Source organism: Alligator mississippiensis, chromosome 3 (genome assembly GCF_030867095.1).
Source record: "Alligator mississippiensis isolate rAllMis1 chromosome 3, rAllMis1, whole genome shotgun sequence".
In the NCBI taxonomy this organism is placed as follows: Eukaryota; Metazoa; Chordata; order Crocodylia; family Alligatoridae; genus Alligator; species Alligator mississippiensis.
Window position 1 is genome coordinate 210977160 of NC_081826.1, and position 27635 is coordinate 211004794.

General features: G+C 45.2%; 2 protein-coding genes across 7 annotated transcripts in view; both read left to right on the forward strand.

Annotated features, from left to right (window-relative positions):
• The first annotated feature begins 1721 nt into the window (after nt 1–1721).
• On the forward strand, nt 1722–9184 carry CKS2 (CDC28 protein kinase regulatory subunit 2). 2 transcript variants are annotated; one of them, XM_006271620.4, is made up of 3 exons: nt 1722–1883; nt 4552–4679; nt 8849–9184. In XM_006271620.4, exons 1-3 carry the CDS (start codon nt 1837–1839, stop codon nt 8899–8901), a joined length of 228 nt encoding a protein of 75 aa, XP_006271682.1. In that variant the 5' UTR covers nt 1722–1836; the 3' UTR covers nt 8902–9184. The 2 variants fall into 2 exon arrangements, with proteins under 2 accessions (XP_006271682.1, XP_006271681.1); XM_006271619.4 differs by having other exon boundaries at nt 1742–1895.
• Nucleotides 9185–10368: 1184 nt separating this feature from the next.
• Nucleotides 10369–27635, forward strand: part of SECISBP2 (SECIS binding protein 2) — a 64822-nt gene continuing 47555 nt past the window's right edge. For 2 of the 5 annotated variants that reach the window (XM_059724875.1, XM_059724876.1), the window contains exons 1-6: nt 10369–10481; nt 13252–13397; nt 18454–18715; nt 19869–19995; nt 23564–23799; nt 25625–25712. In XM_059724875.1, coding sequence (XP_059580858.1) covers nt 10440–10481; nt 13252–13397; nt 18454–18715; nt 19869–19995; nt 23564–23799; nt 25625–25712 — 901 coding nt within the window. In that variant the 5' untranslated portion in view covers nt 10369–10439. The remainder of the gene's footprint in view (nt 10482–13251; nt 13398–18453; nt 18716–19868; nt 19996–23563; nt 23800–25624; nt 25713–27635) is intronic. The other 3 variants (XM_019478086.2, XM_019478087.2, XM_006271622.3) reach the window with 2 other exon arrangements.

Sequence of the window (27635 nt, forward strand, 5' to 3'; positions counted from 1 at the left end):
ACACCGTGTCCAAATAGCTCTGAAAAAATAGCATAATGTTAACAAACCACTCTATCTATGGTCTTATCATTTTTTTCCCCACACTAATACAGAGATCAAAAAATCATTACGCTTCACTAAGCAGCTTCCCTGATTTTGTCCTCTATTTTTTCTTCTCTTTTTACAAGATATGATAAGGCTCTATGTCAATCGGACTCCTGTTTAACACGTATATGAGGCAACTGGGAGGGGTATTAAAGGAGGCTGAATAAAATATCTTTAAGTAAACTGATAGATAGCATTAGGTCTTACTGAAGTATTTCTTGTCCTTTTCCAAACTGCGATGCCGTATTATCCTAAACTATTCTGGTGCCTCTCCCACAAGCCTGAAAGAAAGGGAGAGTAGTTGTGAGGTCTACCACCTGTTGGACACCACCGAATTCACAAGTAGTATTGGGTCAACTGATCCCACCGATATGGAGGAACACAGGGATGTGGAGACTGATTCTAGAGATGGTTGACTAGACAAGGGCTTCAATTCACAATCATAACCACAGCTGTAAAATTAAATTAAATTAAATTGCAGTGTGTAGACAAGCCCTCAAGCTCAAACAAGATAAAATGCTTACACTGTTGGTAGGTTAGGCAGCGTTTCGCAACCCATCAGTCACAACCCAAAAGTAGGTTGCAAACAAAGTTGAAAAATGGATTCTCCTTTAAAGGAGAAAAGCATGGGAAACCATGGCTTTTCCTTTTCAGGCTGGCAGAGTTCCTGCAAGGGGCTGCTTGGGGCGCCCCATACCCCACACACCCTCTCCTGGCCCACACGCTGGGCGACTGGGGTCGGGAGCAAGGGGCACTGGGTCAGGACTGGCCATAACGTTTACAAGTGGGTCCTGGTACAAAAAAGGTTGAGAACCACTGGGTTTGGGGAAGAACTAAGCATAATCATATAACATCTAATAAGAGTCCCATTGCTTGAGTGCAGGGGTGTTGATTGTAGCCCTGTTGGTCTGAGGTCATATGCAGACAAGGATCTTTGGGTAAACGTGGTATCCTTTATTAGATCAACTGAACAGATGGAAAAACTGGGATGCCTGGGTCTCACACATTCCCCTCACGCCTCCTTCGCAAGGTCCTTACTTGCCCTTGTGCCCATTTCACAGCTGGGAGAAATCGAGGCATGCTAAATGACTCGCCCCGGTCTGAACAAAGGCACTGAACTTGAGTCTTGCCCCATGCCCCAAGCGGGGGGTTTCTGTCTGGCAAGTCACTGACGGCTCGCCCACCTGCCTCACGGGGCTGCAACCCGCTAAGGGCGCTGCCGAGTCAAGCGCCGCGGCCAGCCTCGCCCCCAGGCAGACAGAAAGCCTCCCCAGCCCGCGCCTCCGAGGTGAGCGGGACCGCAGTAGCCGGCGAAGGGGGCGGGGCTCGGGAGCCCATTGGCTCACGCGCCCGCGCCCCGCGGCTAAAGCCCGCTGCACAAACCCCTGCAACCGCCCAGTTCCCCAACCGCCCGTAGCCTGGGCCAGCCAATCACTGCGTCGCCGGGGATCACGCGCAGTAGTGACGCGTCTCCAGGAACATCCCTCCAGCACCACCAGCGGGAGAGCTCTACGCCCCGCCCCCAACCGTCACACCCTGACGTCACCCCTCTCACTTACAGCAGAGGCCTGTGAGTGGGGCGCGCGGCGCACGCGGGTGCCCGGGCTGCGCCGCCCGCGATTGGCTGACGCTGCCCGCCAATGGGCGTTGAGCAGTTGGATTCAAACCGGGTCGGGCGCGAGGACGGGCAGTTAGTCGGCGAGTGTCGTGTGTGAGGGGAGCCGGAGCTGCGTCTGCGCCGCCGCCTTCGCCATGGCTCACAAGCAGATCTACTACTCGGACAAGTACTTCGACGAGCAGTACGAGTACCGGTGCGAGCCTGGGCCATCCTCGCTTCCCTGCGCGGGGCCCTGCTGAGGGGGCGCCTTCCCGGGAGGGGCGGCCAGGGCGCGGCTGCAGCGGGACTGAACAACGGGCCCGGGCGGAGGGGGCGCTGGGAGGTGCCTGGCATCGCGGCGGCCGGGGGAATTGCTTGCTCATCTCATGCCCGAAGGGAAAGCAGCAGTTTGGGGCGGGAGAGGCATAGAGAGAGCTGCTGCCGAGCCCCACCACCCCCCGGGCTTGAGCCCTCAGCACAGCTCCTGGGCCAGTTCAGTTTCCTCCCCTTGCTTCAGGATTCAGGCCAGAGCACCTGCCCTGGAAAGCTGTGCCGGCCATGTGGTTCCTGTCAGGGCAACAAGAGCATTAAGGGCTTTTATTTCATGTTGGGTGGGCAGGTATTTTTTTTTAACTTCAGGGTCTGTTTTAAGTCTCAACTCCCATGGGGAAAGCTCCTCACAGGGGTCATAAGGAGCCATCAAGACAGGGCACCACTTGCTGTGTTACCCTGCACAGATAAAGCCATGGGCTAGTCCTGCCAGCAAGACTATTGCCTAGGTAGCTTTATCTTAATTGCGTTTAAAGAGATTAGGCAAAGCTTCAGTCTGTTAGAAAAGTGGTTCTCACCCTGTTTTGTACGAGGACCCGTTTATGAACATCAGTGGCCAGACTCAACCCGGTGCCCCTCGCTTCTGACCTGCTGCCCCCAGACCCCACCCCCTAGTGTGTGGGGCAGGGGGGAGTGTGAAGAAGGGGGACCCCAAGCAGCCCCTCACAGGAACTCTGCCAATCTGCAAGGGAAAAGACCTAGTTTCCCAAGTTTCTCTTCTGTAAGGAGAATCCATTTGAAAAACTTGTTTGTGACCCTCGCATATATTCTTGTGACTCAATTCTGGCCCAAGAGCTGTGTGTTGAGAAACACTGCGTTAGAATACCTTTCATCCCCTCGCCCCAAGGGTAAGCTGCCTTCACAACGTTGGGCTCTGGGAGTACTTGAACTGAGATGGTGCATGTTGAATTTCTCCTATCCCCTAATCACAGTGTGGCTTAAAAGCTCCTATTTCCTGGCTGTGCTTCTGTAACACAGGATCTTGATGTTGTCAAAACATACTTCAAAGGATTTTGTGCAAGTCTGCTGGGTTTTTATCCCAATGAATCAACTCTATAGTTAGAAGACACATGAGATGCTTTCAGGCACAAAGTGTTCTTCCCCCTCTCCCCCAATTTTGTGCTTGGATCAATTCTAGTTAGAAGATGGAGGAGACAAACTTTCAAGTAGAACAATTACACCTATTTCTTGTCTTATTTCCTGAACCCTCACTCTTGCAACACTCTGCCCCTATTATGTGATTGTAGGAGGAAGCCATCCGTGGGAGTGTTAAAGTCTCCTGAGTTAGCAGTTGGCTGAATTTCTTGTCATACAAGTTTTTTGGCTTGAGTCAGTAGACATTACTAATGTCTAATAGGGTACTTAGTAATGACACCACTACAGTGCTATGTAGATCAATGAAGTGTCCTAGTCTTGAGAGATTGCTGATGATCTGCATATAAGTAAACAGTAACCAAACAAAGGTCAGACTTTGATCACTGGTAAATAAATTGCAGACACAGTTATTCACTTCGTCAGGTAGCATATGTGTTGCTTTATACCCTTTCCCCTTCCTCTCTGTTTTCCTTATTTCATTAGATAATGTGACAACAATTAATTCTGGGAAGCATTCTGTTCTAAACAGTCTGAAAGACATGGGAGCAAATGTCTTTGACTTATGTATTTCAATGAGGGCAGTGTAGCAGAAACTCTGCAAGACAGGGAATGCACAGTACTTGAAGGTGCACCAACAGATTTTGGGGGGCCAATACTGATAGCCTATTTTTAAGGAGGCATGTCGACCAATACCAATCCGATTTCTGATTACAGCTGCGTGCAGCTAGTAAGTCTGGTGGAAAGGAAGGGATGTGGAGGCAGGGGCGCAGATAAAGGCCCCTGCAGTGAAGGATGGAATGGGGCAGGCACTGCCCTGGCGGAGCATAGGACAGCCATGGCTTTTCTGGGGGTTGCTGAGTGGGGGGCAGCTCCCACTGCTGCACACACCCCAGGAGGGCATTGGGGGAGGGGAGGGTGCATGTTCCCCCAGATCTGTACAGGGTGGGGCTGCGTGGGGCTCTGCAGCAGGGGCTGGGGTGTGCTTGTGCTGGGTGGCAGTAGGAGCCTCCCCTTCCACCACAGCAGACTTACCAGCTGTACTCAGCTTTCTAAGGTGCCAAGCTGTGTTCCTTGCTGCCTGCATACTGCGCTGCGGCTGTACGCATGCACCAGCATTTATTGGCCACACTGGGGCAACTTCCAATGTGATCAATTTTCTTTATAGCGGTGCCGATCGGATATCAGACAGATGTATCAGTGCACATCTAATACTTAGCAGAATTGTTCTCAACTTGTACAAAATCTAGCTTTCAGTTTTTTTCATATGAATTGATATAGGCAAATGGGCTTGTGTATGGGTTCTTAATTGGTTGAAGTTCATGCTGGTCTTGGTACTTGGCAGACTTGGAGCTCTGCTTAAAGCGTGGGTCTGAGGGATAGCAGTATAATTTTAGCCAGCAGGCTTCCAGGGTAATCAGCAAAACTGATGATGTTGTCTCCAACAGACATGTTATGTTGCCCAGAGAACTTTCAAAGCAAGTACCAAAAACGCATCTGATGACTGAAGAGGAATGGAGAAGACTTGGTGTCCAGCAAAGTCTTGGGTGGGTTCACTACATGATCCATGAGCCAGGTAAATAAAGAATTTTGTAGCTGCAAATATAACTGGTCTAGAAAGTAACAGACTCAACAGGTTCTTTTATTCCTGAAGAATACACTCTGACATATGTGTACTTATGTATCCCCCCCCCAAAAAGAAAAGGAATTTGGAGAACTTTTCTTATTGGTTTACACTTGATAGCACTCCTTAGATCAGTGCTTCTCGCTGAACCTTTCTTGTACCAGGACCTATCTGTAAACATTGGTGGCCAGTCCTGACCCAGTAAAACAGCCCTCTGGCCCTGCCGGTGCCCCTCACTCCCAACCCACAGTCCTGTTGTTATTGTCCCCCCACACCCAGTGTGTGAGGGTGGGGGGTACATGCCCCCGCCCCCAATTTGTGTGCCCACAGCAGGCACGGAGCTGCAACCTGGCTGGACCAGCACGGACAGGAGCCACCCCTGGCCCAGTGGGTGAATCCCAGTGTGGGAGGATGGAGAGGGCCAATGAGACTCGCTGCTGCCACTGCCATGAACCCTGTGCCAGTTGTGGCACCAGCAGCATGAGGAGTAATGGGGGGTGTGGTTGGCCACGCTACCCTTGCTTCCTTCTGCCACCAGCTGCATGTGTGCTGGGCCATAGCTCTATCCCATGTCATGGCTTGGCTGGCTGCTGCTGCTCCTTTCAGGCTGCAGCTCTACCCCAGAGGGATGTTGGGTGGTAAGCAGCATAGGCAGCCTGAGGGGACCGGTGGCGGTGGCAGCTGGGCCATGGCAGCCAGGTAGAGCCATGGCCCAGTGCACAAGCAGCTGATGGTGGGAGGAGGCGAGGGCAGTGTGCCCCCTACCCCATTGCTCCTCGTGCAGCTAGTGCCATGGCTAGCACAGGGTTCATGACCATGGCAGCAGCGAGTCTTGCTGTGCTGGGACCCACCTGCTGGGTCACAGAAGTGGCTCCTGCCTGTGCTAACCCAGCCAGGCTGCAGCCCCATGCAAATCTGAGGAGACATGTGCGTCCTACATCTGGCAAGTCAGTTGTGGGCCCCACCCTCCATAGACTTACCTGTGGGGGGCTACAGAAGCTGCTCTCTACCCTGCCTGGCTGCCATATGCATGTGGCACCCCCTGCCTGATTGCCTTCCTCCCGCTCTGCCCAGCCCTAAGAAGCCCCTTGTAGGCTGGAACTCTGCCAGCCTGCAGCGGGAAACCTGTACTTTCCCACATTTTTCTGTGATTGTTCGTGACCTTTTCAGATATTCTTGCAACCCGCTTTTAGGTTGACCCATGTGTTGACAAATGCTGCTTTTAGATGACTCCAGTGATAAGCAACTTGTTACCCTCTACACTATAGAGGGGTAAGGTTAGTATAGAGGTACACCTCTGTATCCACAAGAGAAGATTCAAGCAGGCATAAGAAAGGACCTGACACTTGCATTACTCTAGCCCTAAGGTGGTCTTAAAAGGAATGAAGAAAACTGGTGGGTTTTTTGGAAAAAAAGCTCAAGGATTGTTTTTGAATTTCTTTAATCTCTTCTGGAGGCTAACAAATCCTCTGAATCCTTCAAGTATAATTGCTCAGTTGCTCATTGTCCCTGGCCCTTATCAGTAGGCATCATGCATACCTTGTTTGAAGCTGTTGTTTTAAAATGTGGACTTGTAGAATCAATAGCTTGTTGGATTACTCTGGTCTAACTCTTAAAAGTATAGACATAACTTCCCTCCTGTAGAATTGTTATCTGTACCTGAAGTCATGTAAAAGGCAGGGCAGATTGGCACCTCTTGTACACTTGATTCAGAGAGGCATGAGCTTTCCATAAGCCTTTTTTAAGATGCTATGAATATGCCTTACTGAGTAGGATTGCTTCTAACAAATTGGTACTAAAAGTTAAACCCTGAACAGATGTTTATACAGTTAACACTTTAGATCGGGGTGGGGCCAGATGCGGACCACCAGGCCATTCTATCCGGCCTGCGGGGCCCCTAAAATCTTAGAAAATTAATATTAATCTGCCCTGGGCTGCCTGTCATGTGGCCCTCGATGGCGTGCCAAAACAAAGTAAATGGCCCTCTGCCCAAAATAATTGCCTGCTCCTGCTTTAGATGATCTGTATACAAATGTCCAGAGTCCAGACCTTTATTTTTGGTTCTTATTACAATGGTGTCGATTAATGCTGTCATGAACTGAATTTTAAAAGGCAGTGATGAACTGCAGGTGATTTCGTGGCAGTAGGAGAAACTTGAATCTCTTACTACATCTTAATAGAGAAAAGTTAACTGATTCTTTTAAGTTGGATGCAGTATAGAAATCTTGAAAACATCACTTGGCTAATGTACTGAGACTACAAATATGCCTCTTAACTTTTAGGAAGTCTGATCAAGTAAACCAATATACGTGCTAACTTTAAATTGGTGCAGCCCACTTCTCCTGTTGGTCTTTGATTTACCATATTTGCCTTATTTAAGATTACCCTGTCACATTTTTCTATACATAATTTATATTTATGTAAAATATAAATAAGTGAATTTCATTCCAAATAGGTGGAATGAATCTGAATATAAATTAATCTGAATATAAATAATTTTCTCATGTGTAAAATCTAATTATTAGAAGGTTTTCCTAAGTTTCTTCCCATCACTGCTGCAGTGGGGAAAGCTCTCTACTACCTGCCCCTCTACAGCTAAGTAGTAGGGGGGCACCCTAGGCTGTGGCCCTGGCCCCAGAGCATGAAGCTAACCTGGCACGTAATGTATAATGGTGCCTGTGGTGGATCACTCCCACTACCCACTCCACGCCCTGGATTGGCCCAGTGTACTGTGTGGAGGGCATGCCTGACTGGTCCTGGCCAAACAGCAGCAGCTTTTGGGTCGGTACTTAAATCCAAGACGAGGCTTTTTCTCTCATGTTTAGGGGGGTGCGGGAAGAACACCTTTGTCTTGGATCTGAGTAAATATGGTATTTGCAAAGATCTAGTTCTACACGGAGATAAACTGCCTGGCTGTTGCCATGCTAGCAAACTCTTCTGTGGATGCAGCTTATTAGAAAAACATTTTTGCTGGGATGGCTTATACCAATGTAACACATCCATACAGTATTGGAAAGTTTTTTTGTTTTTATGTTTTGTTTTTGTTGGTTGTTTTTTACAGCAGCACCACACAACTTCAGCATGGATTTGTTAGTACAGTAAAACTCTCTAATTCTTGGTATAGATCTGACCTCTAAAATGGGTACAACTTGAGACAAAGCCAAAGAACTGATCAGTTCTTGTTTTTTGTTTAATAACAGTGATGCTTTTATCACTTGGCATTCTAAATCTCCAGGGATCTAAAGCTTGAGCATTCACAGAAATGTAACGGGTAATGCCACTTCTAATTTCAAGGGCCATCTATACCTTTGGTATGAAGGGTGAAATTTCAAGAGCGAAGTACTTTAGGCACCCTTTGAAGTTTTCTTCAAAGTGTAAATGAAGGGTGATTCTGAAAGCACTACATATACAGGCAGTCCTCGACTTAGAATGTTTCGAGTTACAATTCATACTTGCAATGTTTTATAAATTGACACCCTGTTTCAACTTTCTAAAGTCAGTTTCAACTTTACAATGCTTGATCTGATGCGACGCCATACCAGCAAACAAATTTGCTGTGACACCCATCTCCCTGGAGAACATCTGTCCAAACTTCCTTGGACACTTTCTTTAAGAAAGCAGACAAGACTCCAGAAAAACCTACAGCCAAGACTCCCCAGATATCTCCAGCCAAGAGCCCTTCAAAAAGTCCAGCAAAGTCACCTCAAAGAAGTCCTTCCAAATCAATGAGATTACTATTTACAATATAAATACAATTAATGTAGCTATATTACTCATCTATAATTGAATAAGCACAAACTTCTGGGGTATTTTTGGTGAAAATAGGGTATCGGGCCTTGGTTCGGGAACCAATCCCCCACTTACAACATTGTTTCTTATTAGAAAAATTGGTTCTGAGTTACAACATTTTGACTTGCAATTGGTTCCTGAAAACTCTTGTTGTAAGTCTGAGGACTGCCTGTACATTTAAAAAAAACAAACAAACCACTTAATTAAAACTAGCAGCACTGGAAAGCTACTGCACATAGGTGAGGTTGATTTAAACTGAATTACCTCCAGTTCTGTATAGGTAGTGTACTTAAACTTGGTTTGGCTTAGTTTTTGTTTTCTTATTTCCACAGAACCACACATCCTTCTCTTTAGAAGACCACTTCCGAAAGAACAGCAAAAGTGAAATTTTATTTCTGGAAATCTTCTTTCAAATCTTCTGGAACTTTATGTATATGAGTGTATATATGTTGGTAGTATTCAGTGAATACTTGAAAAATGTATGAAACCTACATCCATACCTGTGCATGAGCTGTATTATTCACAGCAACAGAGCTCAGTCAAATGCAATTCCAAGTAGGCTGCTATGGTGTTCAGACTAATGAAGTTATCTTTTTCTTTACTCTTAATATAAGTGCCTATTTGTCTTTTCAATGAACTACTTTGTTTAATAAAGTTTAAATGTTGCATATTGTGTTGCTTGTCTTTCTCCAAAGCTCAGTGTGGACTTTGGCATTTAAATTCCTTCTTAAGGTTTGAGGTGAAAGAACAAACTGCATTCACTGAATTTCTAAAACTATGGAAGAGAATTTTTAGACGTTGGTCTAAAGTTATAGTGGGGTGCTAGTCAAAACTTCTTAACCTAGTAGGACCTATGCTTGGGGAAGCTCACTAGCCTGCTGATCACCTTGACTTGCATTATTTGGTCCTCTCACACATGCCTTAACACGGGTGGCTTGTCTAAAAAGTGCAGTGAGCACTAAAGAAGCAAGGAGCAGCAACCACTTCACGTGTCAAATAAGCATCCCAAAACTACCCTCTACCACCATGCTTGATAGTAAAAAAATCTAAGTGCCTTGCTGCTATGACAGCCCAGTCTACATGTACCTGGCCTATGGGTTAATTTAAAGCCCTATAATCTTTAAGGGGTGGGGTCTCCTTTACTGTCCCATACAGCAACCAGGATTTAAGTGCATCATACATCTGAAGTCTGGCTCTTAAATCAGTTTTCATGTCACTGCCTCTTGTTGCCTTTGCAAACGTCCCCATCTCTTTGGAGGCACTAGGATTTCTTTCCAGGGTGATGGCAGATTGGCTCAAGCAGAGCATGCCTGTTGATTTAGTATCTGGCACACAATGGCTGTGTTTCCCTCCCAGAAACTGAAATTAGGACTTGAGCACCAGCTGTAGGGATTAGCTCCTCCCTAGCCTAAATTCTGAGACTGGGAGCTGGGATAAACCCTTGCCTTAGCCTTTAATAGGAAAGAGGCAAGAAGTCTTCAGCTGCCCCTGGTCTTGAGCAGTTCTCACTCTGGGAAGTACCCGCAGGAGGGATGGGAAGATCTGATTAAATAAAACAAAACCACACGAGGCCCTTCAGGGATGACTGAAGGGCCCTCAGTTCCGGCACGTCTCTGGTCACAGGCCACAAGAGTCAAACGCTGGGGGGAGTCTGCACAAGCCCTCTGCCCAATGCCAGATTTCCAAGCACTTTCCAGCTACATCATCTTTCATCTTCCACACCCAGCGCCCCCCCCCCCTACACAGCCTCAGCGCGGAACCAAACCCCAGCCACGGGCCTCTTTCAGCCCCTCCCGGCTTCTGGCTCGGCTGTGCGACGTCATCGAACTGCGCCGCACTGCTGACGTCTTTCTGGCGCGCGGCTGAGGGGCTTCGAGTCGGGGCCGGGGTTGCGCGGGACAGTAAAGGGGAGTCATCTCTGCCATGTCCTCGCGGGGGCAGCCGGGCCTGGGTCGCCACGCGCAGGTAAGGGAGCACCGCACTCCTGGGGACCGAGCAGAGCGGCTCCCGCCCACGGACCCCTTTCTCCCCTCCCCTTCACCGGATGCGCGGCGGGTGTCCGGGCGGCGGGGAGGGAAGGGTTAACCCGCCTGCCCGCCCTCCCGCCCGCTGCTGCCAGCGCGCGCCCGCCCGCCCGCCACCCCTCCCCCCACCGCCCCCCGGGGTGGCAGCCACAAGGGGAGGCATTGTTGCCAGGTCTTAAATACAAAATTATATATTGGAAGCTCAAAATTGATCGTATTTTCTATAACACTGTCATACGCTGAAAAATATGCAAATCAGTCTGCAAATAAGTCTTAGGTGCTTTATATTGCCACTCCCCAGTGAGCGAGAGAGAATTGGGTCACCAAAGGTGAAGAAGCATTTCTTTATTTCGAGGCAAGCAGCCATAAGAAAGAGCTGGCAGCAAACCCAAAAGTTGGATAAGACTTTCCGAGAGAGACTTAAGTTTTGCATATGCTGCATCCATTAGCTGCCTCAAAAATGATCCCACTTTTTGAACCTGTTTACTACTGTTGGTCGTACATTGCACAAGGGCTGAAATTATTGTACAAATACAATAATTATTGGACACCTGGCAGCACCGGGGGGAGAGTGTTTATGCAACAGTGGAGCCCAGCGTGGCCGCCCCTGCGCATGACAGGAGCCAGGTACTGTGGGTCAGAGATCTTCCTGGCGGGGCTGTATCACTTTGCGCTGCCTAATGAGCACTTCAGGCCAGTTTCAGGTGCTACAGTGTGGCCAGCCCAGGGGTGCAGAGCTCCAGGAGCCGCCCACTGTAACCATGTGACAAGGCCTGTAGGCTGTTCTCACGCTCCGCTCGTTCATGGAGCCATGACCTCGTAGTTACACTTCACATACAACATGGCGCAATAACGCGCAGGGCACCAGATGCCCTAAAGATTTCCCAGTGTGGTTTCCAGTCAGGCTGAGGTCTCTCTGACATTCAGGATCAACCCCAAATCAGGAGTAATTTTACTATTGCTGTTCTGTGCTAACCTCATTTATCAGACCAGTAACTAAGTATTAACTTCAACATAATGTAGAGTTGTTATGTTCAAATAGGCATAAATGTTTCACGTACTAGTTTTCATTGTTACATTCACATCTTATTTCAAAACAGCCAGGATAAGCATGAGAGCAGCTGAGGTAAAGCTTCCTGACTAACTCATGAATTAAAGAGAAAATGATTATCTGCATTGTGTATTGGGTTACCCCAGGGCTGCTCAAACCTCCAGCTCAGAGGCCAAATGCGTCTTGCAGAGCAATGGCATCCAGCCCACGGGACTCCCCATAAGTTGGGGAATTTGCAGGCGGGAGAGTAGTAGCCATTAATACTACCACGCTGTCCTGCTGCCACATTCCCAAGCCCTGCAGCAGATCAGAGCCAGGCCATGCCTCACCCCCCTTCCAAAGGGCTGGGTATGGGCTGGGCCATGGCCATTGGCCCCCCTCCCCCTCCTGTGCCAGTTTGGGGCCAGGCTATCTCCTGCTCCCTCTCCATATGGCCAGATGGAGCCCAGCTGTGCCAGCCCCGGGAGCCGGATTAGGAACACCAGCTGCATCTGACTTGCAGACAAACCAGGCATTGCCCATCCTGCCCACTGGGCAAAAAGGTTGAGCACCACCAGGTTACGCAAACCTCTTTAGTAAATTCCTAGTTTTCCTAGTGTTTGCTTAACCACCAGAGGGCATACTTAGTCCAATAAATTCATGTACATACTTGATCCAGTGTTGATCAAATGTTTTACAAGCAAAGTTTAATGTGCTTTTGCATGCATACAGCAATTAATTTAAATTATGTTTTTTACTGTTTAAACAATGAGAAAAGAAAAGGACATTTTGCCATAGTATCTCAGTTGTAAAGAGATATGTAAACAGTTATGTTAGTATAAACAGCATCTGTTAAAATAAGTTATTCAATACGTTACTTCCTCCAAGCTCAAACTGGTGTGCCACAGGTAGTGCAATCAAAAATACATGCTGGACCTAATTTAGAAGGTTCTTCACAAATGTATGTCCTGTTGATGCTGATGGCACTCCAGAAGGAGTGCAGAATCATGCATGTTATTATCAGTAAATTAGTGCTTTGAAAGCCACGTTAAAAACCAGTGCAACTCTCAGATTTGATCCAACTTTAAAAACACATTGATCACTGTAGTTGCTACAAGTGTAGATATGTTTCTTACTATATTGCTAATCATGTGCTGGGAAGACTGCAAAGAAAGTGACTAATTTTAAAATTGAATGATTCTTATATTAATTATTTTACTCTTGTATATTAAATACACTTCTAGCATTTCTGATACGTAGCCAGCATGCTCTAGTGCACAGGGTCATGTCATCTGGCCTGCAGGGCTCCCAACAGGTCCAGAAATTTGGGAGTAGGGAAGCTGCAATTAATGCTGCCACTAACCTGCCTCAACTTTTCAGACCTGTGGGAAGACCCACAGGCTGAACGACATGACCTCAGGGCTGGATCTGGTCCGCAGGCCCAAGTTTGAGCACCTCTGTTTTATAGCAATCAAATCTTCCTTGGTGTTTGTTCTCCGCCCCCCTCCCCTCTTCCATCCCCACACTTTCAATCCTTTTTTGAGAACTTTGTTGTTTTCCACCTATTTCATTAGTGACAGTGAACAAACTAACTGTTTTCTGAGTTAGTTTGAGATGAGGTTTTTTTGCTTATTTTATTAATCTCAAAATGCATGTAGCCAAAAACCCTTTTGTTTCTCAGGGCATCAAGTTATCAGCAGAGGTCAAACCGTTTGTCCCAAAATATGCGACGGTAACAGTGGCATGGTCAGAACCCTCAGAAGCATGTGTCTTGCCTAGGTACTTAACTACATGCTACCCATTTGTTCAGGAACCATCTATGGATAAGTATGTATTTTTTTCTGAATCTTGTTTCTTGGGGGATTTTAGCCTTCTGGTGTCTTGACTTTTAATACTTCTAGTTAAATTTGAAGGACTAATTAACATACGAATTCTAATTAAATTAGAAGTTCTGTTGCTATAGAATTTCAAACCGTAGAAGCGATTGTTTACTGATTTAATGGTTTAGACTTTTGCATTTCTATCAGAGGCTTATAAGTTTGGTACAGTACATTCTACTTACATGCATACCAGATAAGGGTGCAATTTGGCTAATTGCAGAACAGCGCCAATTTTTCTGTTTATAGTTTAAAAGCTGCTACTACAAACCTTGGAGAATGAGGAGAGCTAGTCAGCTTTGGGGCTGTTAATACCATAACACTAACTGCTGATAACATTATTTATAATTTTGTTAGCTGCTGGGATATTGGCAGCTATGAAATTAACTGGCTCCCTTCATTTACAAGGCTGCTGATAGGAAACCAAGGAGGGGAGCTAGTTATCACTGATAGTGCAGTGTTCATAAGAAGTAATATTTATATTGCACTCAGAGAAGTGCATAGTCTGGGTAATGGCATAGCTTTTTTCTTGTCTTGGGACTGTATCCTTACACAGAATGTACTCCCAAGGGCCTGACATTGCTATGGAGCATGACAGAGAAAGGAGGAGTCTTATTCCATTGAAGTGACTTCTCTACTTGTTTCAGATGTGGTCTTTGGCTCTGGAAAGCCTGGTCTACACTATGGTTTTCCTGTCAGGTCTCAGTTTTGAGTGCACGTATAGTTGCCTTTGTGGCAGCAGAATTCTCCACTTTACAGGCATTTATTCTAACTATCTAGCAGAGCAAGGCTTCCGGCATTCAGCTGAAGGTGCATGATGATATTCCTGTGCCTGCAGCTGGGTGCTGTTCTGTTCAGCAACTTGTGTCCTTGCACAGGGTTTTTTGATCTCTGATGGACTAGCTGCTGTTGTGCAGTTGCATGGAGCTGCCAGATTATCTGAATGTTCATGCGCTGTAGTGCAGGGGTCAGCCTTTAGATCTGGCCTGTGGGGCTGAAGGGCTTTGCCAGTGCCTATTCCCAAGCTGGGGCTGGGTAGCAAGCCTCTGTACAAGGGCCAGGCAGCTGGAAGCTGCACCTGTGTCACTTCTCCCTGCCTCCCCTTCTACCTCCCAAACTGTAGCATGGGCATATCTTCCAGCTGGTGTGGATCTGCTCCAGGGTTGGGCAGCTTCCCACTGTATCCATGCCTGAGCCAGGAGGCTGGGGTGGGGAGAAGCAACAGCAGTGCAGACTCAGCTGCTTGGCCCTGGTATAGTTCCTCACCAGATGAAAATTGTGCCAGTGCCACAGCCAGGGAGCAGGGGCCAAGAAGAATTGATGGCAGTGCAGACGCAGCTCCCAGTAGTTTGGCTGGCATGGTTGCAGGCAGAATCCCCTGTCACTGATATACCACCAAAGCCTCTTGGCTTGTGTTGGACTGGAGCCAGATTGTTCCACCCCATGGCTTGTAAAGATTGCTGGCCCCTGCCCTAGTGGCTTGATAGTAGTGACTGATCACTGTTGTCAGAATTTCTAGTGTAAGAGGCATCTTAGTGAAGATGTAGCATCAGTCCTTAGGTGGTAGAATGGCCACCATGAATATGGCTGGGAGAAATAATGGGTACTTATAATGAGCTATAGAGAAACTTGTCTTTGGGTGAATGCTTACTATAAAGTGAGTATCCATTGTCTAATAAAGAGACTTCAAGGTGCTTTAATTTTTGGGCAAAACATTGTTTATAAGGTGAAATTAGTAAGAATAGTATCAAGAACATACATTTAATATTCCTGTTTTTTATTCAGGTGTAGAAATCTAGAAATAAAGCACTATATTTTAATGTGCATTAGGATAAGAATTACTGTATTTACTCCCATGCCACATGCAGTTATCCTCAAAAATCAGCCCTCCAAAATTTGGGTTCATGTCTTAAGTGGGGAGGCTGATTTTTTTCTGCATTGAAGTGGAGGAATAAAAGCATAGAGATGCTGTAATGGCTGCTTTGCTCGTCTCCCTGCAGGCCCCATGTAGGAAAAAGGAGGTTCACTCTTCAGGTTCAGAGCTACAGCTTTAACCTTCTCACAGCTACTGCTAAATTGACAGTAGCTTTTGGCTGAGGAAAAACTTTACAGCAGCTACAAGAGGGTTAAAACTCTAGCTTTTGCTGATGCTGAAGAGTAGGGGTGCACTGATAAAGATTTTCTGGGCTGATACCAATAGCTGATTATTAACTAGTCATATTGGCTAATACTGATCCAATTACCAATATGTAACTGGTTAGCTTGGAAAGCAGTGTCTGACTAGTAAGTCTGTTGGGGGAAAGGGGAGTGGGGCAGGGCCAGGTGCTGCCCAGCTGGGGTGGAACGTGGGGTGGAGTCATGACTTGTCTGGGGTTCAGGGAGGGGGCGATGGCTCCCACTGTTGCATGTGCCCCCCAGATCTGTGCATGGGGCAAGGGCAGGCTGCCGCCGTGTGCTATGGGCTGCTGCTGGCCTCTTCCCAGTGGGGGTGGGACTGGGCCAGGCTGCACTGGGGGGTGGGGGGGAGAAGCTACAGCCACCCCAAAATTCACCATAGCCCTCCCTGTAGCTCCCTCTCCCAACACTGCCCACCCCACCTGGCCTGAGCACAGCCCTGGCCCCAGCCTGCAGTAGGCAGCCTGTCCTTATGCCGTGCACAGATCTGGGGGCCACATGCCCCCATGCCTCCCCCGGGGACGCTTACAGTGGTGGTAGCAGCCCCCTCTGTGCCCCCCGGATGAGCTGCGGCTCCATCCCATGCTGTGCCCCAGCTGTTAAGCACCTGCCCCTGCCCCACTCCCTCTCTTACCACAGGTGCCTCAATCTGCCCCCACGCATGCTGCTTTCCCTTCCCCACGTTCCTTCCCCACAATAGACATACCGGCTGGACGCCGCTCTCTAAGCTGCTGGGCTGCACTCCTGGCCACATGCATACTTGCAGCTGTGTACCTGCATGCAGCATTCATCAGCAACATTATTAGTCACATCAACCAAAAAAAGATGATTGCCGGTAATGTCAATTTTCCTTTTATCGGTGCCAATATGATATGGACTGATGTATTGGTGCACTCTGCAGGGAGTCAGGACTCAGCCACAACTCTGGGAAAACCTTTTAGTTCCTTCATTCTGTCTTCCCAAAGCAAGGTGTTTGTGTTATTTGGCAGGAGAATGATATGCAGGAAAATATAGTGAGCAAGTCTTGTAACAGTTGCTTATTCATAATATTCTGTGGAAATGCATTGTAGATTCTTGAAGCTATTATCTTTGGTTTAATTTTGGTCATAATGGCAGTAGCCTATTAAGCTCATTTATATCTTTGAAAGCCTATAAATATTGTGTTCTCTCTCTTTTCTTTTGTTTTATATTTGACTGATTGGTTTTCCCATATAGGCAATCTTGGTATTGTTAACAAATAATAGATTGTTGTTACTTGATCAGTAAGTGAGTGACTACAGCTTGATTTATGACATTTTCCAAATTAAAAAATTAGTGGTAAGCACCAGCATTGTGATCCAGATGCATTTATATTAAGTTTCCATTGTTAAGGATTTGTCAAACCTTAATCATTGTTATCCTTTCCCTTTCCGAGTATAAATTTTGATGGACTGAAGTCAAAATAACTTTTATTACCAGAAAAATGCAACAGACAATGTAAAATACATTATCCAAAGTATCGGTTTTTTGGACTGGAATAGACAACTGATAATAGGAAGTTGTTAAATCTTTGAATTTGGTGCATTCTTAAAATGTTTTTTCAAATTGGACATGCATAAGTTAACCAAGGGCAACTGGTTGGGGGGGGGGGGGCAGCAGCGGCCAATTGCTGACTGGGGGGAGAAATGCTGGTAGTGCTTCTCTCAGAGCCCCCACTGTTCGGTGGGTGCTAATTTCAGGTTGGGCACTGACCAGCGCTTCACTCAGTGCCCCTACTCCCTGGCTGGCAAGGGCCAATCTCACAGGGGGCATGTGCGCTCCCCCCCCCATACGCCCCTCCATACTATGAAATTAACATTTTTTTCATACTGATCATCTTGTTGTATTTTCAGAAGCCATATTTAAGAGTTTTTTTTAAGCTATGAAATGTATTTCAACCACTTACCATCTAAAACATTCCTTATTATATTTTATCAGATTATATCCTTTTCTAGATTGCAATATTCATGCTTCTGGATTTAAATATTATTGTACAACAAGGTTCCTTACTTAGTTTTCTGAAGTCAAGTGCAGTAGTTTTATCACTTAGATTAGAATTACAAGCCCATGTCATTTTAAGCTACCTCTTCACTGCAGGAAGCTTGCCAGAATTAAATAAAGGACTTGGTGACAAATTTTAAAACTGAAATAAGGAAGTATAACTTTAAAGAAAACTAAAAACTATGAGTAACATATTTGAGAACTTTTATATTTTCAAATATCAAGAAAGAAACATTTAATAACATTTCTCAATCATCTGTTAAAGGAAAACATTTTAAATTTTAGAGGGTCGGGAATTCTTGTACGTGATATCTTACAATGAACCAACTTTGTCTGGTACAGACATATAGTATGTACAGACATTTGCTCTCCAAGGAGAAACTCTCCTGGACATGATTTAACTTTGGTTGTTCCCAGGTTATTTTTCTCTTGGAGTGGCCATTTTTATCTTGAGAGAAAAAGCCTGAACATCTGTACACTTGTGGCTTCTCCTGGGAGAGCAGCAACTCTCCCAGGAAAAAGTGAATGTCTGTATGAAGCCATAAGCAAGCTTCTTTCCTCAGGCGTGATAAAGATAATACCCACAAGAATTCTTGCTTCTCACATGTCTCCTGGACCTTCACAGCAGCAGCACCTCAACAACACCAAAACAGTTTAATTTTTAGGCATTGTTGGTAGTGCCTTTGTTGGTAAAGCTGTTACCTAGCAATGAATAAATGTCTAACTGATGTTGTGGAGAATTCTGTTCTTAGTAAAACATCTTCCTTGGTATTGAACACATTCTTCCATTAAGGGATGGTATGTTTATTTAGGCAACATGTGTGTACTGAAGACGTGTCCTGGGATGGCTCTTCATCTCTCTCTCAAAGTACATCTCATAGTGTTATGAGAAGTGCTTCACTTGGTGAATACTCCAACTCGCCTTACTCATCTGATGTTGCACCAAATGTATATCCCATAGCCAGCTCACACCATGATCATAATGACTCTAAATACCACAGTCGTTCCAAGATAGCTAAGGACTACATTGAACAAACGTGTCCAGTCAGACATGGGACTAGGAATATTTCTAAGGTGAGCACATTCTACTCTTTAAATAGAAATGACCTTAAGTCAGTCTTTTTCATATTTTGTTAACTTTAACATTAACAATTTATACTTGTTAATAACAATTAATAATTATTAGGTCTTGTAAAAACAGTGAACAGCATTTTTGATGTTGACATCTTTGGTCTATATCTGATGTTGGCTTTAAATTTAGGTTTTGTAAAGAGAACCTTGGCCAGTAGAAATCATTGCATGAAACTTCTAAGATTCAAGTAAACAGTTTTTTATTTATGTGCATTGTGCTGTGTAGGGCTGCCAATTCTTGCAGTAATTTCACAAGTACTGCAGTTTGTAGCATTAATTTTGGCCAAAGAACATATATTGCCTAAGGTGAGATCTCTGCCCAAAGTTAAACTGTGCCTACCCTTTGTAGATAGTTCACATCAGCCTAGCTAAGCTGTCCCAGAATTGGCCAGAGGTAATATACAGCAGTGGACAAAGTTGGATCTGAGTTTCATTCAGAGTATAAGGGAAACACTGGCCAAGAGTAGTTTTTGCGGGGATGGGATGAGAAGGAGGGACTAGACACTGAGTGAAAAAAGAGCTGGGAATAGCTGCTGTCATTCAGAAAGGAAGAGAAGATCACCTGGTTGGCTCCATGTCCGGGAGTTAAGTAGAAAGAATGAGGAGAAGAAGAGACCTATTGAAGCACCCTCCTTTGAGGAGGAGGAGAAGGCAGGGCACAAAGGAGAGGGATTAGATGGGTGCCTGGGGAACGGTGGATGCTAGAAGTTCTTCCTCTTCATCTTATCCTCTTCCCCAGCCTTTAGGATTAAAACAGAGGAGGCCTCGCAACTGTGCTTCCAATTTTTGTGGGCACCTCAGGATGAATTTGCTGAAATACATTGAGAGAAATGGGCGAGTTCTGCAAGACTGGGAAACTAACAAAAATGCATTGTTGAGCCATTTGTATTATCACTGGTCTATCATGCCTTTTGCAATTGGGGGTGTGGCTGAGCTTTTCAGTCCAGGCCACCATTCCTGCAACTGTATCCAGTCACTTTGCGTGGACCCTTGCTCTTGTGTCAAGGCCTCCTGATATTGCTTTCCATTGAATTTGGTCAGTGCTTCACCAATCTTGAAAAGTGTGTCATGTAACGTATTGCTGTATTTTCTACAGAGGAGTTCTAAAGATGATGAGCAGAAATTGGATAAGAAAAAGCCTGAAGGAAATGACACATTTGACAAAATGGCAAATAGAAGATCTCTTCAAACTTCTGCATATGGCAGAAATTCTTTGAATCAAGGTACAAATAACATATTTCCTGATTACAAATTATATAGAGTGAAATTAAAATTCTTAGCTATTTATTAGCTCCTAGTTTAGTTTGAGTGCATGCTTCTAAATCTAGAGGTGCCAAATTCACGGATTTAGAGATTCATAGATTCATAGATGTTAGGGTCGGAAGGGACCTCAATAGATCATCAAGTCCGACCCCCTGCAGAAGCAGGAAAGAGTGCTGGGTCTAGATGACCCCAGCTAGATACTCGTCTAACCTCGTCTTGAAGACCCCCAGGGTAGGGGAGAGCACCACCTCCCTTGGGAGCCCGTTCCAGACCTTGGCCACTCGAACTGTGAAGAAGTTCTTCCTAATGTCCAGTCTAAATCTGCTCTCTGCTAGCTTGTGGCCACTGTTTCTTGTAACCCCCGGGGGCGCCTTGGTGAATAAATCCTCACCAATTCCCTTCTGTGCCCCCGTGATGAACTTAAAGGCAGCCACAAGGTCGCCTCTCAACCTTCTCTTGCGGAGGCTGAAAAGGTCCAGTTTCTCTAGTCTCTCCTCGTAGGGCTTGGTCTGCAGGCCCTTGACCATACGAGTTGCCCTTCGCTATACCCTCTCCAGGTTATCCGCATCCTTCTTGAAGTGTGGCGCCCAGAATTGCACGCAGTACTCCAACTGCGGTCTGACCAACGCCCTATAGAGGGGAAGTATCACCTCCCTGGACCTATTTGTCATGCATCTGCTGATGCACGATAAATTGCCGTTGGCTTTTCTGATGGCTTCGTCACACTGCCGGCTCATGTTCATCTTGGAGTCCACTAGGACTCCAAGATCCCTTTCCACCTCTGTGCCACCCAGCAGGTCATTCCCTAGGCTGTAGGTGTGCTGGACATTTTTCCTCCCTAGGTGCAGCACTTTGCATTTCTCCTTGTTGAACTGCATCCTGTTGTTTTCTGCCCACTTGTCTAGCCTGTCCAGGTCTGCCTGCAGCTCTTCCCTGCCCTCCGGCGTGTCCACTTCTCCCCATAGCTTTGTGTCATCTGCAAACTTGGACAGAGTACATTTCACTCCCATGTCCAAGTCGCTGATGAAGACATTAAAGAGTATCGGTCCAAGGACCGAGCCCTGCGGGACCCCACTGCCCACACCCTTCCAGGTCGAGACCGACCCATCTACCACGACTCTTTGGGTGCGACCCTCTAGCCAATTCGCCACCCACCGGACTGTGCAGTCATCCACATCACAGCCTCTTAATTTGTTCACCAGTATGGGGTGGGATACCGTATCGAAGGCCTTCCTGAAGTCCAGGTATACGACATCCACCCCTCCTCCTGTGTCCAGGCGTTTCGTAACCTGGTCATAGAAAGAGACTAGGTTGTTCAGGCACGATCTGCCCGCCACAAACCCATGCTGGTTTCCCCTCAGCATAATTTGCCCTGCCGGGCTCTCACAAATGTGAGCCTTGATAATTTTTTCAAAGACTTTACCAAGGATGGAGGTGAGACTGACCGGCCTATAGTTGCCCGGGTCCTCCTTCCTCCCCTTTTTGAAAATGGGGACCACGTTAGCCCTTTTCCAGTCCTCCGGGACTTGGCCTGTGCGCCACGAGCATTCGAATATTCCCGCCAGTGGCTCTGCAATGACGTCGGCCAGTGCCTTCAGCACCCTCGGATGGAGCCCATCCGGGCCTGCCGACTTAAAGGCATCCAGTTCTTCCAAGTGACTCTGCACCACCTCAGGATCTACGCATGGAAGTCTGGCGCCTTGCTGCTGCCTCTCTACAACCCCAGTGAGAGACTTGTCGTGCCCCTCACTTAGGAACACTGAGGCAAAGAACTCGTTGAGGAGTTCAGCCTTGTCCCCCCTATCTGTCACCAATTGCTTCTGCCCATTTAGCAGGGGTCCTATTCCTCCCTGGGCCTTCCTTTTACTCCCTATGTATCTAAAAAACAATTTCTTGTTGTCCTTTACTTGGGTTGCCATCCTCAGCTCCATGGTAGCTTTGGCCCGCCTAACTGCCTCCCTACAAGCACGAGCAGAGGAGGTATATTCATCTTTAGTGATCTCACCCTGTTTCCACTTTTTATGTGCTCCCCTTTTGGCCCTTAGGCTGCCCTGGATTTCTCTGGTCAGCCATGGAAGCCTCCTGGCCCCTTTCCCTCTTTTGCCTTGCTCTGGGATTGTCTTGCTTTGTGCCCAAAGGATCGTTTCCTTTAGGCACAGCCACCCTTCTTGGGCACCCATCCCATCAAAACTCCTACTCTGCAGTGCTTCCTTGACTAATCGCCTGAGTGCAATGAGATCAGCTTTCCTAAAGTCTAGCACTTTCACCCTACTAGTTACCTTACCCACTCGCCGTCTTATGTTGAATTCTATTATTAGGTGATCACTGTCCCCCAGATGGCTACCGATCTGGAGGTCCCCTATCATGTCATCTCCCGTTGCCAATACCAGATCCAGTATGGCATTCCCCCTAGTGGGACCATACACCTCCTGTGTCAGGTGGAGGTCCTGTACACAAGTTAGAAACCTGCGTGAGCGATGGGACCTTGCTGTCTGCGTCTCCCAGCAGATGTCCGGGTAGTTTAGGTCCCCCATGACTACCGCCTCTTTAGCTTTTATGGTCTCCAAGAGTTGCCTCAGGAGCCCCGCATCTATTTCTTCCCCTTGGTGTGGGGGTCTGTAACAGACCCCTACCACCAAATCCCTTTCTCCTTGCCCCCCATGTAGCCTAACCCACAATCCTTCTACTTCCTCAGCCTCGGATTCTGTCTTGATGAGAGTCTACTTCCTCAGCCTCGGATTCTGTCTTGATGAGAGAAAAATGTGGAAAAATGGCTTCTTCAGGTGACTCACTTTTTGAGAGAGAACTATAATTAGGGACATACTTAATTTGTGATTTTGCAGAAACTGTGGAATCGGGCATTGTCTGTAAAATCCATGAAATAAAAAAAAATTACTAAAAAGAAAATGCTGGCTTCTCAGTGGGAGCCAGTGGTCCTCCTGGCCTCGCAGCCTGCTGGGGGAGGAGGGGGTTGCCAACGCAAAGGGGAGCAGCCAAGGTGGTGGCCACCTGCCCTGCCCCCAATCCTCACCATTGATTTGCTGAGAGGGCTGCCCATCACATGGCCACACCTCTCCACCAATTAGTGGTGAAGGGTGGAGGTGCATGATGAACAGCCAACTTGGCCAATTAGTGGTGAGGGGCGGGGGGCAGACAACAGACAGCCTTCTTGGCAAATCAGTGGCAAGGGCGGGGTAACCGGAACCCCCTTGGCCAGTCAGCAGTGAGGGTCGGGCTCATCACAAAAAGGCTGTGAAATCAGCTCTGTATGTGGCCTGTGGAAATCCCTTTCACTTGCCGCAACTTAAGTAGATCCCTAACTGTAATAAACTAATTTGCTTACTGCAAAATAACTGGATGATGTAACCTGTGTTGCAGTTGTTGCAGAATTTTCTACATAAGTTATTGTTTGAGCTAAAATAGTTATCATTGTGCTTAGATTGCAGATGGGTGCAATAAAAATGTAGATATAATTTAATGATTTCTAAAGAAATGGTTTGCTTCTTTGACTTTGTGTGTTTTAAACAGACAGGTGTAATAAATTTATGAACAGGAAATCAAAGCAGGTTCCAAAAAGTGAAATTGTTCCAAAACCCGCCTTTCAAGTTACCCTTTCGGATTTCCCCGAGTTGCAGAGTTTAGGAAAAAATAATGTACTGGACCTACCAAAACATAAACGTGGGCCATCAAGTCCAGTTGAAGATGATGTTACGCTCCCGCGACGACCACTGACAGGGCAGACTTCTGCATTGGGGACCACAAGGGTGAGTTGCTGATTCCATGTTAAAACCTTATATGATATTTTATAAAACAAATTGTTAAAAGGAGGAAACAGGAGATTATATAAACAAGCAACAGGTACCTATTCAAATAAATTGTAGGGAAAGAATAAGGATAGGGCAAGACAGACAGCAGTCGACTGTAATAAAGTAGGAAATGATGGTTTAGGATTAAATTGGCGACAGAGAAATTTTCATTTCCTGGATTTTGTTGGTGGCTCTACTGATTTCTTCTTTAAGTTGGGTGAGGAAGTTCAGACCTCCTTTTTAATTATTGTTTTACCAAATAAAGTTCCTCTTTTGTAAGTCCACTGTACTGAGTTTTTAATAGAGATTTCCTAAAAGATAAAAATATGGAAAGATAAAGAAATGGGATTGATAGAGAAGGGTAAAATGCACTTGATCCAAATGCTTGTTGCTCACTTCCTGATTGCAGCACTCAAACAAAACTTATTGTAAATGTGGCCCCGAGCAGGTCAGGTATTTTGGATCTAGAAACCTCAAGAATACTTATACTTTCATCAGCCTTTCTGTAAGCAATACAAATAGTGTAGCGCTTCAGGCTTTCAATGAAAAAATCTTTGAAAGAAAGGATTATTTGATATTTTCATCCAGTTTTCTTTTTTGAGGTTAATTTAAACTCGTAAGAATGGAGTTTTAGTGGTTGCTGGGCTGCATGTCTGGTTGCTAGTAACAAACTTGAGCACAAAGTTGTCTAAAAAGACCTACAAAAAGGTTATCCTTTGGAAAGCCTTCTCCTTACATATGTCAGTTAAAGAATGATTTTGTGTCCCAAATCCATCTATATTGTGTTGATAAAAATCAAGTTTTTCTGAACATAGTCTTAGTAAAGGGCTGATATTTATTTTCCAGAAATGCATTTTGCAACAAAAGCAATCAGAACTTGTGGTAGAGGTGATTTTAATTAGATCAACTAGATATTTGCAACAACAACAACAAAAAATTCAGTTGCAAGCTTTTGGGCACAAACATCCTTCATCAGGCATAGGAGAAAAGATTGTAAACGTTCTCCTGGGTAGAAATGAAAGTTCATATTTCATAGGAGAGTTGAAGGTATGGTAAAATCTCCCAGGAAAATGTTTACAGTCTTTTTTCCTATGCCTGATAAGGGGTGTTTTTGCCCAAAAGTTGGCAATAAATAATAATTTTTTTTTCCCCCCCCCAAAAATCTAGTTGGTCTAATAAAAGAGATCACCTCCACCACAAGCCCTGATTGCTTTTGCCACTAGAACAATACAGCTACAACCTGGATACCTGACACCTTCTGTCACAAAACACCTGTATGTGATACCCACATCTTGCATACATCAGTGACCTATCCTTTCTTCTGTTCCCTCCAGCTGTTGTTTAAATTAAAAAATAAAGTAACACCTTCTATGCATGGCATTTCTTTGATTAGCTCCCAAACGGTATTAATTTCCAGGAAATACTCTGCACTTCATCTTTGTTGCTTTAAGCAAGCCAAGCCTGTTCTAATTCACGTTTCATTAACAAAGTTGCTGAAGTCTGGGAGCATTTATGATAAATCGGTAGTGGATGGGGAAGACCTATGGACAGGAGGTATTCCCAAGGAATAAATTTAATCTCTTTATGCTATTAGAGAGTTATAAAGAGGCGTCAGCTTTTGTTTTATAATAGAATATGACACACTGACTCTGTTCTAGAAGCTGTCTATACTTCTTGCCTTGTAGTTTTACCCAATGTGTATATTTATTAAAAAGTTGCATGATTTGAGACCCCTTCATTCTTATTTTTATGTTTAAGAATAAAAAAAGCCACTCTTTTGTAGGAAGAAGCCTCAGTGGATAACAAAGCTGCAGTAAAAACCTTGACTAACAAAGAAGCTGGTTCCGTTTTCTCGTCTTTTGATGCTAGAAGTAAGTGCTGCAGAAACCCCAAAATATCTACTACTTGTTGGGTTTGAGCCGTGTCTGCATCTCATTATTTGAAAGTATTGCTGAACTGTTCTCAAGAATAGAGTAAATGTGGAAATTTGGAAAAAACTAAAATGTGAGAATTAATTCAGAGAGACATGATAAAGCAAACTTGAGATTTCTCATTCCTGGTAGTGTTTGTGTGCCTTTGAGGTGTTCCTTAATTTGAAGTATTTTTTAATTGCTATGTTAATTTTTTTTAATTAAGGCCAACTACTTCTGGATCCTGTGCAGAGGATTTCTTAGTATAACCAACTTCTATAGATTTCCAGCTTTTATTTAAAAAAACAAATCATTAAATGTAAATCTTCAAGTGTAAAATGATACAAGGAAAAAAATATAAAACACAATTTTATTGCATTTTTCTTGTCTTCAAGCTTAATATGTAAACTTACCATGAGGTTAGGGGTACATTGCATATTATCTATATGATACATTTTTAGCAATTATAAAACTGCATCATTTTGTAACACAGCAGAATTATCTGCACTCTCAACTGAGGTAACCTCAAGCTCCTTATACATTTTAGTTGCTGTTTTAATCAAAATGACTGTCTAGATTTTTCTTTGGTATCATGGATATTTAGAAAGTGCTATTAAAGTACTTATTGGAGACTTAATGGAATACTTATTGGAGTATTTATTGGAGACCAGCCTGTCTCTCACCCACTGACTCCTCAATTTACATCTTCACTGATGCCCTGTTTGCACGCATACCAGCCCAGCCTCTAGCTTTTTTACTATTCATCCTATTAAGGAAGAGCACACACCAACTACAAGAGGCTTCCTCAGCCTGACGAAGAATTTTTAAATCTGAAAGCTTGCTAAAAATTTTTTTCCAACTATTTAAGTTGGTCAAATAAAAGATATCATATTCACCCAAAGAACCTTGTCTACCATTGGAGTACTTATGCTCTTTTTAAGAGAGACTTGTTTAGGTATTAATGAATTGAAGTCTTTTCTTTAATTTCTGATGTTAAGTGCCTCTGTCAACTTAAGGGATGTACTTGGTAGTCATGTTGGTCTGAGACAAGAAGATGTACAAAAATCTAGAACTCTTGGTTCCAAAATGATACCTTTCATTTGACCAACCAGGAAATTGTGAGAAACTTGTCCTTTTCTGCAAGCTTTCGAGATCAAAAGCTTTGTCAGGCTCTGGGAAAAGTATAGCTGGTACAAGATGGTAAAAAGTCCCCATAGGTAGGAAATAAACTTCATTTTTGCACAGAGGGAACTGAAGATGGAAGACTGTCCCTCTGGGTCCATGAAAATGTCTTTGTGAGCTGTGCTGAGTAGCTCTTTGTCTAGATCCGGTAGAATTCCTTCCCTGGAGGTGTCAGATGGCAGGCAGGGAAGTAAAAAAAATCTTGCCATTTCCCAGTTGGTCTAATAAAAGGTATCATTTTGGAACCAAGAGTTCTAGTTTTTTGTATGTCTCAGACCAACATGGCTACCACGTACACCCCTGAAACATGGGAGATGCTGAATTTTAGCCAATTCTGGATTTTAAACTTCATTGCAGAACAACAAGAAAATTTTTTTTTTACCTCCCTGGCTACCATTTGACACCTCCAGGGAAGGAATTCTACCTGATCTGCACATCAAAGAGCTACTCAGCACAGCTCACAAAGACACTCTCATGGACTCAGAGGGACAGCCTTCCATCTTCAGCTCCCTCTGTGCAAAAATGAAGTTTATTTCCTACCTATGGGGACTTTTTACCATCTTGTACCATCTACACTTTTGCCAGAGCCTGACAAAGGGACTTTGATCCCAAAAGCTTGCAATTTCCCGGTTGATCTAATAAAAGGTATCATTTTGGAACCAAGAGTTCTAGTTTTTTTGTATGTCTCTATCAACTTAAGTA